Raw genomic sequence first — 15652 nt, 5'->3', positions numbered from 1 at the left:
CTGCTAATGCTACCCCGACACGAGAAGCAGTTGTCTCATGTCACACAACAATGGCAGAACCCATGGAGGCACACATAAGTAGTAAACCATCAACTAAACGGCAACGCAAGTATTTGTTCCTGCATGACTTTAAAATAAAGCACACTTTCATATACTAAAGGCTGCGTGCAAATTGATGTGAAACAATGTTGCCAATGTTATTAGTTAGCTGGGAAGGGCAAATGATCTCTGAAAGTTATCTTCTCTCCACAAACGTTATTTAGGAAAATAAAAAATACCCAAAAATTTGTGAAAGCATTTGAAAATATACCACATTTCCACATTTGCAGATTAGCTACCAATGTGGTTAGTCAACGAGCACAGTTAACGAGTGGTATAATTTCTGCCGTTGGGTCAGTGCAGAATTTGGATTGTTCACGTGGTTATATACTTACCACATAAACACCACCAATTCATAGTCAGCCATGTTTTTTTGTTTAATTTGGCGTTGTGCACCTGGAACACTTGGAGATGGAAGTTTGATCTCTGATGGTAAGTGGAAAGCAGCATAACTTCCGGAATTGAGTCTGCTTGAATCGTGGAGAAACCATAGGGAGAAACGTTACCTGGTTGGAGTAGTCTCAGACAGCCCGCCACACTCTCATTCACACTGCAGACCGCAGCTGAGCTCACAGAGTGGAATCAAAGGAAGACCTTTCCTATGTGGCTTCCGCATGCAGTCCATGGACACCCGGTCGACCAGCTGGGGTTGCAAAATGTCCACGAAGGATGTGGATCCCGAACAGGCTAATCCCTCCCACACCCTGGGAAACTCAATCACCAATCATATAGCAAGCATCACCCTATGGCGCTACCGGCCAGGTGCCCTTGGCACAATCAAAGTACTCAACTGTCCAATGTACCATGTGATACAGTCATGGATTATTTTGCTATCATCGGTGAAAGGGGGCATAACCACTGTGAAAGCCTTTGGGTCTTTCCTGAGAGGAAGGCTGTTCCAGTCGTAAATGGTAAATGACTGGCATTCATATAGCGCCTTTATCCAAAGCGCTGTACAATTAATGCTTCTCATTCACCCATTCACCCATTCATACACACACCCACACACCGATGGCGATTGGCTGCCATGCAAGGTGCCGACCAGCTAGTCAGGAGCATTTGGGGGTTAGGTGTCTTGTTCAGGGACACTTCGACACAGCCCGGGCAGGGGATCAAACCGGCAACCCTCCGACTGCCAGACGACTGCTCTTACAGCCTGAGCCATGTCGCCCTCGTAGTCATACTGTATGGTTGTCTATCGGGGTGAACAGGGAGTAGTGGAACGTGTCTATGACCATCTGAAATCTGTGCCTTCGTGCTGTGCAGCACTTGGGCTCACCTCCCCATAAAGACCAGCTCCATCATGGGGGAGAGGCTTGAGATGTGGATCCAGATAAGGGCCAGGGCCCCTGGTGCAATCCAGTCCCCTGGGGCATCACTTGGCTTGGCCTGCTCCCCTCCCTCTTCCTGCAATTTGGCACTTCCAGCAGTACCAAGAAGGACGGTGATGAGTTGACCGGTCCCTGGTGCTGACCAGACCTGGGTCAAATTTGTAGTTGTTTTGGGTTCACATACTTTTCTACACCTCTTTGAGCTTGTCTGGTGTATTGGAACCTATTAAATACTGTAAAAAATGGCAATCCCTGCCTTCTGGTACTCTTGGTTGGCTCAATTGCAAGAGGCAAGATCAATTGAGCACAGACAAGTATGGTCTGGTGCAAACGCCTGGGGCTCATTCCAGTCTTTATCTCCTCTGACTTTGTCTGTCCGCCATCTTTAAGGACATTCCAATCTGCTAAATGTTGGTTTTAAAATGTTTTATTGGAAACACCAAAGGCACTAGCACCACCACAGGCTCCTTGTATAAGGCAAGATTTATGGCATTCTTTGTGACTGATACTCAATCACACATTAAAAAAACATTAAAGGTCACACTCACAATCACATTTACAGTATTTACTGAGAGTACAGAGCACTTAAAGTACCAAAACAAAATAGAAAAATTCATATTACAATTCAACAACTGTAAACCTGAGAGATGTGACAGTTTAACTGTCACACACAATATAAATTATCTTTGGATCAGACTTGGTCCTCCTCGGCCACCATCTTCTCGATGGCGGTCCAGTCCAGTTTGCTGAGGATACTGCCAGTGCTCTCAGAGGGGGAGTCCCTGTCCAGCCCCTTCAGCCAGACTCCAGCTCCACTCCCTGGAGCTCCACTCCGCTCTTCCACAGAGCCCTGAGGAGAGAGCGCCATACACCAGGGTGACATCCTATCCCACTTACACCCATGAAGAGCATTAGTATTCAACCACTTACGAAGATCTATCCATCTACAAAAAGCCAGGGATAAGCAAGGGCCGAGATTGTTATGATTGAATATAAAAACCTTTAAGCCTTAATTAGGTATGTAAAGGAGACATATCCCCCCACATGAAGGATCTGGATGTATCTAAAGCAGGGGTGTCAAACTAAATTCCCAGGGAGCCACAGTGACTGTGGGGCTTTCAATCAGCTGCCAATTGTGGCCTTGAGAACAAGATGTGTGGATTATTTAGCCAATCAATGACTTGAATGAACCACTGGTGCCAGGAACAACCTAAAAACCAGCAGTCACTGTGGCCCTCCAGCACTGGAGTTGATATCTGTGGTCTAGACAGTGGACTACAGTGATGTGTATGGTGGTTAATGCAGATGAAGACTACACTGATGTGTATGGGGGTTAATGCAGATGAAGACTACAGTGGTGTGTATGGTGGTTAATGCAGATGAAGACTACAGTCATGTGTATGGTGGTTAATGCAGATGAAGACTACAGTCATGTATATGGTGGTTAATGCAGATGAAGACTACAGTCATCTGTATGGGGGGTAATGCAGATGAAGACTACAGTCATGTGTATGGGGGTTAATGCAGATGAAGACTACAGTCATGTATATGGTGGTTAATGCAGATGAAGACTACAGTCATGTCTATGGTGGTTAATGCAGATGAAGACTACAGTCATGTGTATGGTGGTTAATGCAGATGAAGACTACAGTCATGTGTATGGTGGTTAATTCAGATGAAGACTACAGTCATGTGTATGGTGGTTAATGCAGATGAAGACTACAGTGATGTTTGTGGGGGTTAATGCAGATGAAGACTACAGTGATGTTTGTGGGGGTTAATGCAGATGTGTAGTGTAGTGTAGTCAAGTCTGACCTGGTTGTCCAGGCCAAGCAAGCGTCGGATCTCCAGAGGAGGGTTCCATGGGCTCAGGAGCTGCTCGTCATCACTCTCCTCCTCCACCTCCTCTCTCACTTCCCTCTCTCTTCTCATCCTGTCCTCCTTCAGGGGTGGCCGTATTCCCTTCATCCAGCCTACGGGACAATTACACCATGATATTCCCAAGCCTATCAAAACCTATTCCCATTATCCAGCCTATGAGACAATTGCACCATGATATTCCCAAGCCTATCAAAACCTATTCCCTTCATCCAGCCTACAGGACAATTACACCATGACATTCCCAAACCCGTCAAATCCCATTCTCAATATCCAACCTATGAGAAAATAACACCATGATATTCCAAAGCCTGTCAAAACCCATTCCCATTATCCAGCCGATGGGAAAATTACACCATGATATTCCCAAGCCTGTCAAACCCTATTCCCATAATCCAGCCAATGAGAAAATGACACCATGATATTCCCAAACTAGTCAAAACCTATTCCCATTGTCCAGCCAATGAAACAATTACACCATGATATTCTCACTGGTACAGAATCACACAGAGGATGTTTTCAGTGGTTAATTAAATTGCTCTAATTAAGGGGGCAAACCTTTGCCCGGTCTCCTGCCCCTGGTGTCTTGTACACCCCATCCCGTCAGACGGGAATCTGGGAGTGCACCTGCAGGAGCCACAAGGACCCGACAGAAAGAGTTACAGCATACCATCCTACACTTTTAATGCTTCAAGATTAAACATGTCTTACTCTAGTCACTTGCCAATTGATCAAATCGTAAAAACAAGCCGTACTACTTTTTAAAATATCTCCTCAGTGGATGGCCTCATGTGCCCCCAGGAGCTCGAAACAGCAATTCTACAGTTACTAGTCAAACACCCGACTACTAGGATACCCTGCCACCCCTATATGTGAGGGCAATTCAATGTTTTTTTCATACAGAAATATTTTACAGAAGACTAAGATCCGTGAAGCTGTTGGGCCCTTAACCCCACATTGCTGCTTAGTCTAATCAACCCTAAGTCGATTTGGATAAACTAAATGCCAAATTCAACTAAATAACAAATGATTATTTATGATTTACAGAGCAGCAGAAAGGCACCAGGCCTGAACCCCCAGAGAACAGCTCACCAGGTCTGTGCAGACGGCGGGTGGTGGGCTGATGTTCTCCACGCTGGGTAGATATGCTCCGTACTCCTGCGGTCCTCCCAGGAGAGGCAGATGTGTGGAACAGAGCGTCCCTCCCCCTCCTCCCCTCAGGCCTGCTGTAGCCGTGAGGAGCAGCCCTGGAACACACACAGCCCTCCGACCTGGTTACACTCACTCACACAACTACAACTCCCAGCACTCACAAAACTACAACTCCCAGCACTCACACAACTACAACTCCCAGCACTCACACAACTACAACTCCCAGCACTCACACAACTACAACTCCCAGCACTCACACAACTACAACTCCCAGCACTCACACAACTACAACTCCCAGCACTCACACAACTACAATTGGAGGAACTCAGGATAAAAAATAATAATGAATGATCTTAATGATCACAACTGAAAGTCGCAGCGTCTGTATACCTATAATTTACCAATATAACTTACAACTTATAAAGAAATCATATTTTGAGTGCACAGCGTCCTTAATACTTTTAAAGGTAATAACGGCACAGAAAGCTGCTGACCTGCGGCTGCTCTGATTGGTGCTTTGTGAGGGGTGGGCCTTGGGCCTGCGGCTGCTCTGATTGGTGCTTTGTGAGGGCTGGGCCTTGGGCCTGCGGCTGCTCTGATTGGTGCTTTGTGAGGGCTGGGCCTTGGTGAGGGTGGGCAGGGCTGGGGACGGCTTGAGCAGCTCTGTAATCAAGCTACAGGCCTCTCGGGCTCTGAGGGTGTGGTGTTCCAGCAGCAATGTCCTGCTCGACAACAAACAACATTAAACACACAGACCTCGACACATACAGTGCTCCAAAATGGCTGCCATGATCAGAAGTGCCGACAGTACAAACTCCAAGAACACAAAATCTTCATTAAGAGTTAAAATGGCAGTTATGTTGGTGAATATTTGCACATGAATATATATATATATATATATATTTGTGGGTACAGTTTGTCAAAAGTGAGTCTGTAAGGTAAAATGGTTCCATGAAGCACTCACTTTTCCTTCTTTTCCTTCATTTTCTTGTTGGTAGAAAGATCTCTGGAGGTCAGATTCTGTAGACAGAGCAGATTAACGTAAATACATACAATACTATTTAGACCACTATTTAGCCTATTTGAAGCATATTAATGACTAATTAAAGGAAGGTAGCGTTAAAGACACGGCTTGTTATTCAGTGTACCTTGGGTCAGGCCAGTAACCTTAGGTTTGGTCAGAGACAGTTGAGTCAAGGTCTGATATTATTTTCAGACATATGCAGACCCTGAGAAAAAAAACTAGCCATATTTAATAATATTAATAATAATAATAGAATGGGGTCATGACCACAGTGAGTCAGGACCTCAGTTTAACATCTCATCTGAAAGACGGCATCTCACTGGGGCATTGGGATTTATTTCACTAGAGGGAAGATCGTCCCCTACTGGCCCACCAACACTACTTCCAGCAGCAACTTTCCCAGGAGGTCTCCCATCCAAGTTCTGACCAAGCCCACACCTGCTTAGCTTCAGCCATTCGGCAGGAGAAGGGTGCATGGTTGTATGGCTGCTTGCATTTAAAATACTTTGATAAGTTTATGACAAAAAACCAGTTTTGTTCTCATCAGTTCTCTGGCTGTTTTGTGAGTTAGCTGGGTTAGCAGATTAGCTGAGTTAGCAGGGACAGCAGGGTTAGCAGAGTCAGCAGGGTCAGCTGGGTTAGCAGGGTTAGTAGGGTTAGCAGAGTCAGCAGGGTCAGCAGGGTCAGCAGGGTCAGCACAGTCAGCACGGTCAGCACAGTCAGCTGGGTTAGCAGAGTCAGCAGGGTCAGCTGGGTTAGCAGGGTTAGCAGGGTCAGCAGGGTCAGCAGGGTCAGCAGGGTCAGCAGGGTCAGCACAGTCAGCACGGTCAGCACAGTCAGCTGGGTTAGCAGAGTCAGCAGGGTCAGCTGGGTTAGCAGGGTTAGCAGGGTCAGCAGGGTCAGCAGGGTCAGCAGGGTCAGCAGAGTCAGCAGGGTTAGCAGGGTTAGCAGGGTCAGCTGGGTCAGCTGGGTTAGCAGGGTCAGCACAGTCAGCACGGTCAGCACAGTCAGCACGGTCAGCACAGTCAGCTGGGTTAGCAGGGTTAGCAGAGTTAGCAGGGTCAGCAGGGTTAGCAGGGTTAGCAGGGTTAGCAGGGTTAGCAGGGTTAGCAGGGTCAGCTGGGACCACGATGCACAGCCTGACCTGAGTGGACGAAGGTGTGAAGGGCCGGTGCTCTTGCTCTCTCTTCTCCTCCCTCTGTCTGCGGTATTCTGCAATCCTTTCTTTCTGCTTCTTCTTCATCCATGCCCGCAGTTCCTCTCGCTGCTCCTCCTCCTCCACCCCCACGTTGTTCTGCTCACCCCATCTATTACAGAGTAGAGATGAACCAGACCAGACAGACAAGTATTTGAATCCAAAACAACGATGGATTTGACTCAAGTCTGAAATTAACCAGAAATTAATCGGGACGTTTTAACATCGTCAAACTCTCGACCAGCGAACTGCTAACACACAGTTGTGCATCATGTATGTGACTGGAATATGCTGAGTGATTAGGAGTATTGATTGGCTCCCACTGGGCTGTTACCTGAGAAACCTGTCTCTCAGTGAGTCTGATGGGCCGAGTGAATAGGTGGAGGCACCTCTCAGCCCGCCCAACTCTGTCAGGGTGTCGCCCGTGTCACTCAGGTCCAGAGGCCCGTCTGAAAACCTGAGGGGTCAGAGGCTGGGTGAAACGGTGCAAAACGGGGAGAGTGTGTAACATGGGGATAGTATGTGATACAGGATCGTGTGCGATACAGGATAGTGTGTGATACTGTCCGGATATGGTGATATGGGGCGACATTGGTTCATGATGGTAAGAGCAGTCGTTGCACCAGGGCTGCCGGTTCGATCCTGCCCTGACTGTGTCAAAGTTTCCCTGAGCAAAACACCTATCCCCCAATTGCTCCTGACAAGCTGGTTGGTACCTCGTATGGCAGCCAATCACCGTTGGAGTGTGAGTGTGTGTGTGTGTGTGTGTGTGTGTGTATGAAAGGGGGAATGAGAAGCATCAATTGTACAGCGCTTTGGATAAAGGCGCTATATCAATGAGAATGTGTGGAAGGGGGACAGAGCGTTCTACTTTAGCACACAGTATATGGATTGAATGCAGCACACTCTTACTTTCCAGACCTTTCCATCATGGAATCAAAAGCTGCAAAAGAAATGTACAATTTTAGCCCTCAGTAAACAAGTGATGTCTTGCAGAGGCTAGCAGGTAGCTTGCTCTGACAAAGTTGTGGCATTCAATGCAGAGATTAAATGAAAGGCTAAATTTAATTGTTGTCATTTCATCTCATTACTTAACTAGGCACAAGTGACACAGTGAGAAAGTCCAGAAACCCTTTAAAGGCCTAAAGGTAACATTTGACGGGATACCCTGATTGGACAGCTATGAAAACAGGAAAGAGCTCCTGAAAAGGAACTAATTAACTAGGCAAACTCATCGGGTGGGCGACACTAAACTGAATTTGTAAGCATGAAAAAAAAGACAAAACAAAACATCTGCTTAACACATTCACAACAGCAAATCTTTTTAAACCAACACCAGGACCAGTGCCTTCACTGTTATTCTATTGGATTAGCATTTAGCATTAGCATTCCCACAGTAGTGTTGCCTCATTTGGACTTTGAATAAAGAGTCTATCCTTTTTCAAAGTCCTGGGAGATCGTAATCCGGGCAGCAGGGGTGGGCTACGCACCTCTATCTCCACGAGTAGCCCGAGTGGCTCCTTATCCTGGCCGGGTTCAGAGATGCCCCACAGGCCCGGTATCACAGGGGGACTGGGCCTCTCACTGGGTTCTGGAAGAAGCAAACGGATCATTCCCGGTGTGAAATTACAGAGCGAAGCTGTGCCTTGTAGACGGGTGTAACACACGGCAATAGATAGGAGGCGTGCAGACCTGAATTCGCCAGTGAAATTACAGACACAATACAAGCCCACGGGACAAACGACAAATCAGGCTGCAAACTTGAGATTGTCCTCGTGTATTTTCAAAATAAAATGAATATTCAAAAGTAACTCAATGAAACCATTGACCACAACCTAAATAATGGCAACCTAAAAAACGGAGCTTTAAAAAAATTACTTTTTAAGCTTCAAGGCTTACTGAATTGTATGAGAGTAGCATCTGTAATGGGCTGTGAGCCAAGCAGAAGCAAACTGACACATACAATGAACCATTCAGTGTCACAGGCACTGGAGAATCTGTGTGTCTATCATGGCCTCCACTGTCATTTACTCAGTATTCCCGTGCACACCAAAAACTCCTGCAATAACGATGTGAGTATCCATGCTGATGAACCAAAACTTTCTGTAAATAGTCTCCCGACTATTGACTCTGCCATTTTGAACATGACACCTTGTAAATCTGGATGGATCTCGATTGGCTGTCTGTGTATCAATCGTTTATGCAGCTGGAAAAAAAATCACTCTGAAAGTGATCAACAAAATCGTCCATCATTATCGTTGTCATTATAGTTGTGGTGTGGACATCCACTTCAGTTAGAACGATAAAAGAAACAAACTTTTTATAGTTAGCTTCATAGTTATAGTTCTTGGTGTGGATGGAGCTCTAGGGTTAGAGTTACCCAGCAGTGTTTCTAGCACAGTCTCCACAGTAATTTCTCAATGTTCTGAAGGGTTAGAGTTGTGTCTAGTGTTTAGAAGGTCAGGGTTAGAGTTACCCAGCTGTGTGTCGAGCACAGTCTCCACAGTCATTTGCTCAGTGGAGGTGTGATTTGGGCCAGGAGCTCCAGGCCGGTGGGTGTGGGGGGAGACGGGGGTGGAGGTCGGCCCGGTCGGGGAGGCAGAAGCCTGGCGGGAGGGCAGGTGCTCCAGCAGATCCTTGTCCTCCAGATTAATCACGTTGATGAAGTGGCGTCCTGCGCTGACCTGAGGGAAGCCATTCTTCATGTTATTGGACACATAATTGCCATGTCCAGTAGGCCTGTAGCTACTAGACCAGACTCAGTTAAGTAATTGTCTTGGATTCAAACACTTTTCTGTGCTCGATTGATCTTGCCTGGTGCAATTGAGCTAACCAAGAGGACCAGAAGGTGGGGTTTGCATTTCTTGAGAGTATTTCATAGGTTCCAATACACCAGACAAGCTCAGTGAAGCATAGCATAGCATACAAGCATACATGGCCAGCGTATGACCATATAAAACATACGACCTGGGTCAATTACATAATTGTTCTGGATTCTATACTTTTCTGGTTGGCTCAATTGCAACAGGCAAGATAAATTGAGCACAGAAAAGTGTTTAAATCCAAAACAATTATGAAATTTACCCAGGTGTGCAAGTAATGCTATTTAATGAATAAAAAAGTCAATCTGACCGTGTCCGGTCCCTGCTGGACCGCGCTCTCAGCCTCCCGGGGGAACATAAAAAAAACATTCCAAAACATTACAGAACCAACTCTTCAAATTATTAAAAACTGGTCCATTACAACTGAAGAGTTTTTCATTTGGAGTTGAGCCAACTGCAGGGATCAGCAACCCTGGGAGTCAGGTGTGAAGACTGTCCGGCCAATCATTAGCAGTAATTACCCGGGAGATAAGAAAACCCGGGCTGGATTTGGATTTGAGGGCCGGAGTTGACGGTCCCCGGCTGAGTCATACCTGCTCATGGGCAGGCCTCGGCCCCCGGGAGACGGTCTTGATCTGGACTGAGATGCAGGAGGCGGAGCCTGAAGTGTACACAGCGTCCTCTCTCCTGCTCTCACCTACAGGACCACAGCGTTACAAACCCTGCTGGACCAGGAGAACATCGGCAGTGGAGGCCTCCAGCCACCACCACGGGCTCCACCATTAAAGCACAACTACACACAGGCCTGACTGACTCCCACATGTATTTTCACCACATATCAAATGTAACATTACAATTCAGAGAAGATCAGTATTGCCTTTTCAATGTCACTGACTAAATGTGCACAGTTTTATCCATTGACAACAGCACATTTTAAGCGATTGCTGGAATGAAAGAACCTAGAAGGATTAATGCCATTCAAATCCTTGCAATCAATATTTCATGTACGGTCCTTGAGGCATAGCAGAATACCTGAAGCTTAAGTCAGAATGTCTCAAACCAGAATTTAATGAATTAAATAAAAACGAATAGGACTTATTTTATAATTTGGTATAATTAAAATATAATTTGGTGTCCTATTGGAGTCAAGTGGGCCACTAATGAATTGAGAAATTGATAGTAGCTAAGGAGAATAAGAGCAGAGCAAGCAATAAACGTAAACATTTAGCACTTATTGCAAATAAAAAACCAAGGTGTTTCACAGAGATAAAATAAGAGCGAGCAAATAAAATAGCATTAAAAAATCTTTGTCAAAACAAATCATGACCATGTGCACTTGCAGGTCCCGCATCAGCCATTGGGGGTCGCTGTTGCAAGATGAGGCCCAGCTGTTAGGCGACCCCTGCTGGTTAATCTGATGCCAGCAAGTTGCCTGTTATGCTGAAGTGACTCATCTGTGTAAACCTCGACTTTAACAAGATACATTTTCAGACGTTCCATATCAGGGAGAGGAATCCGCAAAGACAGCACAAATTGCAGCCTTGTGTTTTTTCAGATAAATATGTTTGTTATGCTGTTATACCAACAGTCTAAACACGCCTGGAAGGCAGAGTTTTGGACTCACCCTCTGGCTCAGGAAGGTCAGTCGTGTCATCCTCGGGGCCTCTGTGAGTGTCCATGGGCCTATTCTCCGGTTCAGAGCCAAACGCCCCCTCCTGGCTGTACTGGTGTACTGCTCTACCCATGTCTGTCTCTGTCTCTACCTCTTCCAGTTCAGATACTCTGTGGAATATCACAGTTACGACTGGCCGCAATGAGCTTTCCGTCCCGGCTGTAGGAGCAGCAGGTGGGAGTGACCCTCTTACCCTGCAGGGAGCGGGGCTTGAACACGGACTTGTGCTTCTTCTCCGAGTTCAGGTCCCAGGTACGCACCGTACTGAGGGGAGCGGAGGGGTTTAAACATACATGAATAAGTGCCTGGCTGTGGAACGGTGCAATAAACGCAATGAAAAACATGAAAATTAAATGATAAAGTGCCAATTGAATCATGAATTTCATTTTCGTCTCCGTGCCACTTTGAGGACATGCCTGGTAATAGCACTTATTAGCACTCATTGTGGGATTATATTCATGCATGGTGATTACATGGGTATGACTTCTTACACACCCATCGTTTGAGCACGTCAGGAACTCTTCCTTGATCTTTGGATGCCAGCAGCCACTGTTCAACATTGCAGTCTGACCCTGTTTCAGGGGTCAGAAAAATGTCTCACTTCAATAGCGTTTCACTGGCAATGGAAATATGTCAGAGAATAAAGCAACAGAACACATATTAACCATTTAAGCTGTAAGACCAGAAAAATGTCATTTCAATGTTCCTAACTACACATTCAAATGCGGAAGTACTGGTCACTACTGTTATAACAGGTCTTGACTTACACCCAATCCAAACATGAAGCAACATTAGCAAATGAACAGCCGAATGACAAGAAATAAATCTATAGAACACGTTTGTTTCAATGAAGTCTAGACAACAAACAGAGCGAGCGTTGTCATTCTGGGACCAAATATCACTCGCTCTGTCTCCATTTCAAGAACATTTCACTGGTGCATCCCGCCTCTAAATTGTTCCTCTTGGTGGAAAACCAATGACCCAACGCAAAGGACACTGGGAAGGAACAAGAGTGCTCGTAGTTTCCATGCATTATGAGAAAAGCTGTATGCCAAATAACTAAGTTTTACAAAATGCCATTTAGAAATACTGACAAATTATTTTCCAGAAAGGAAGATGTCTGTCCAGCGTGTTATCCGATTGGTTCCGATGTCGTCAGGTCGAATCCTCAGATAATATCAAGAGAGGTTTGCGATACGACATTGCCCCCCTGGTCCTACTCTTCTATGGGTGAAAGGGACCCTCTTGGCGATGACCGTACCTTCGTGTTGGCCATGTCCACGATGTACTGATCCCCCTTCACGCACTCCAGAACCGGGAAGCCATCCCGGTCCAGGACCTTAGCCTGAGCACTGCCTGCAACCACCAGGATGACATCGCCCGTGACGCTGTACTGCAGGGACTTTATCTGGTGGCTGTAGGGAGATCAGAGAGAGAGAGAGAGAGAAGCTGCCATTTACAGCAGAACTAGAGAGACCACCGTGTACAATTGTACTGGAGAAACTTAAATGGAACAATATTTCGGTCATTGCCAATTTTGCAGAAATAAATAATCAAGAAAAGCAAAAACTTGGATCGACAATTTCATCTTAGAGAGAAATGGCTCTTTTAATCATTTAACTTTCAACATGCAGCTATCAAGTACGTAATTGTGCGGCCAACTAGCTAACCTGAAAGAGATGCAGCTACCAATACATAGCTAAGCTAAACCAACACTTGCAAAGAAACAAACTAACAAAGGGTGTGACACATGGAGTCTTGCTAATAGATACAGAAAAAATATTTAGATAATATTGAAAAATACATAACTGAACGTACCACTCACAGGGCTGCAGGGATGGAAAGGCCTGCAGAGCAGCATCCATCCCGGCAAAGTCCCAAAATCTCACATCATAGTCGTATCCCCCGGTAACCAGCCGAGCACCCGAGGGGTCCAAGCCCAGAGCGGATACCTGAGTGTCACAGGTGAGAGGTAAACATTCCATCTCAGGTAAACATGAATAATTCGGACACAGGTAAACATTCTGATAAAGGTAAACATTAAACATTCCGTCACAGGTAAACATTCTGATAAAGGTAAACATTACAGAACATGCAAACAGGTTTTGTAGCTAATGATTCCCTGGAGTCAATGACTGAATCTCCTGGCATGGCTTTTACAGTATGAAAGGATGTCTTACCGTTTTTGTGCCATGCTGCAGTGTGATTTCATGCGTGTCTGGAATTCTTTTGACTGGGTTCCGTGAGAAAGGAAAAAAAGAGAACATCGATGGGCTTGTAAACTTTACTTCAATACCCAGAATGCACAGTAATAAATACAAATGGCGTACAGCAATTGAACCCAGGAACAAAAAAACTAAACAAAATGGCCACCAATATGGGCACCAAGAATCATGCCTCGCGGCCCTGCCATGATGTAAACTTGGCTTACAATACAATGGTAGAACCAATGCATTTCATTTAACATTTATGCAAAGTCAACAAGCACATATTAATCATGTGAACAAGAACCACCAAATCTGCTATATCAAAGCATGCCATAGACCTGCACTTCAAGCATTTAAAGTTTGAATGTATAGTTTATGAATGTTATGAATGAACCAGTTCGTAACATTTAGCCAGGACGATACCAAACCACGCATACGTCATCGTCTTCGTCCTGCATGTCTTCCTCGTCATCATCATCGTCCGCCAAACTGCCTCTGTACCCCGGAGGAAGTGGGGGGCCCACAATGTCGTCGGGGTCTCCGTGGGTAGCAAGCTTGGAGGGGATGGGGGGGCCAATGAGGTCGGAGCTGGAGTCGGAATCAGAACCACTATCGCTGCTGTCCCCACTGCTGCTACTCTCCTGCGGCCTGCAGGAAGACAGGACGTCAGTGGCTATTCTCCAACTGCAATGCGGCCATTTTGTGAGGACACTGTTATCTGCGCAGAAAAACCCCTTTTTGTGAGGACATTTATCTTGGCAGAAAAATCCTATTTTCTGAGGAGAAGAAAATACATGTTTGTGAGGACAACTATTTGGGTAGAAAAACCTGAAGGGCTATTATACATTACTGGCATTTGGCAGAAGCTCTTATCCAGACAGACGTACAGTTGATTAGACTAAGCAGGAGACAATCCTCCCCTGGAGTAATGCACGGTTAAGGGCCTTGCTCAAGGGGCGGATGTTATTGTGGCTACACCGGGGACCACTGATCTTGTGTGTCCCAATCATGTATCTTAACCGGTCGCCCAGGTTTTACATTTACCTTATAAGGTTTTACATTCAAGTTCTATCAAGGCAATCAACCTTTTTCCCCAACTCAGAATGCAAATAATAATTTCTGCATTTCTGCTCAATTCAGGATAATGGAGATTTGAACATATGCCTGAAACAGGCTGCAGTCGACTGCATAACTTCTATCAAGGTGAGTAAGGACCTTTTTTTTTACATGCAAAGTACCAAACCACCTACAAAGTCTTCATGAAAGGGTGTTTGCTTTCTTTCATCTCAAAATCTTGAAAACAACCTTGTCCATTTCACTTCCAGGTTTCACAACCTGTACAAGCAGCCTATATCCTGGCGTTAACTGTCCGTGTTGAAGCACATTTAAATGATTTACCTTGAGGTTTTTGCTGCAGGTTTGTCCCTGCAGGTGGATGCAGCTACCGGTCTGACTTTGCTCTTTTGAGAACTCCCTGCTTCCTTCTGCTGGGCTTCATCCTGTCGTCTTTCCTCTAGGCAACACACAACTGTGTTAACTACACACACACACACACACACACACAACTGTGTTAACTATAACCACACTCACACACATACACACACAACTGTGTTAACTATAACCACACTCACACACATAGACACTCGCGCACACGCACAAACACACACAAACACACACAATTTTGTTAACTACACTCACACTCAAACACACAAACACACACACACACACACACACACACACACACACACACACAACTGTGTTAGCTACACTCACACTGTGCTCAAATGCATAGAATCTCACTCACCTAACGCTCTATTGCTCCTTTCGATTGCTGTTCTCCGGGTCTGCTCAAAGATAGCCTCCAGATCAAAGGTGCGAGCCTTCTTCCCTGATGGGGTAAAAAGAACATTGTCTTTTTTTTATAAGCCCGGCTATAGACGATCCAAACGAGATACTTTGATTTTATTTAATCGAAGTATGTTTGGTAAAAACACATGTAAATCAAAACACCCACTTTAAGATGCCCCTGCTAACATGTGGATGCCCTAAAACCCAAGTTTAATTGTATTTGTCTTATTTTCTGTGCAGCTCAGTTCTTTAAAAGATCAAATCCATCGTTTTGGGGCACCAAACATGACCACAGTCCTGCACTACTCATTTTTGTCATCATGATTTCATTTCTTATACAATTCCCTATGAATACTTTTGAAGAAATGCTTCTTGAAAATAATGTATAAACAAATTAAATCAGAATGGGGAGTAAATTTCAAGT

The 15652-nt window shown here is 45.4% G+C and overlaps 1 protein-coding gene across 1 annotated transcript; it reads right to left on the bottom strand.

Moving 5' to 3' along the window:
• Window positions 1-2121: 2121 nt before the first annotated feature.
• On the bottom strand, window positions 2122-14878 carry LOC133141462 (uncharacterized). The gene is made up of 18 exons (XM_061262035.1): window positions 14826-14878; window positions 13823-14028; window positions 13354-13415; window positions 12992-13125; window positions 12435-12588; window positions 11669-11745; window positions 11304-11437; window positions 10095-10198; window positions 9156-9363; window positions 8166-8270; window positions 7014-7128; window positions 6629-6791; window positions 5425-5480; window positions 4955-5182; window positions 4401-4474; window positions 3867-3935; window positions 3246-3403; window positions 2122-2280 (listed from the first exon to the last, which is right to left on the bottom strand). Exons 1-18 carry the CDS (start codon window positions 14876-14878, stop codon window positions 2122-2124), a joined length of 2259 nt encoding a protein of 752 aa, XP_061118019.1.
• Between the last annotated feature and the right edge of the window lie 774 nt (window positions 14879-15652).

This window comes from Conger conger, chromosome 12 (assembly GCF_963514075.1).
Source record: "Conger conger chromosome 12, fConCon1.1, whole genome shotgun sequence".
In the NCBI taxonomy this organism is placed as follows: Eukaryota; Metazoa; Chordata; class Actinopteri; order Anguilliformes; family Congridae; genus Conger; species Conger conger.
Note: the sequence above shows the minus strand (reverse complement) of the source record. Positions and strands in the feature narration are given on the sequence as shown.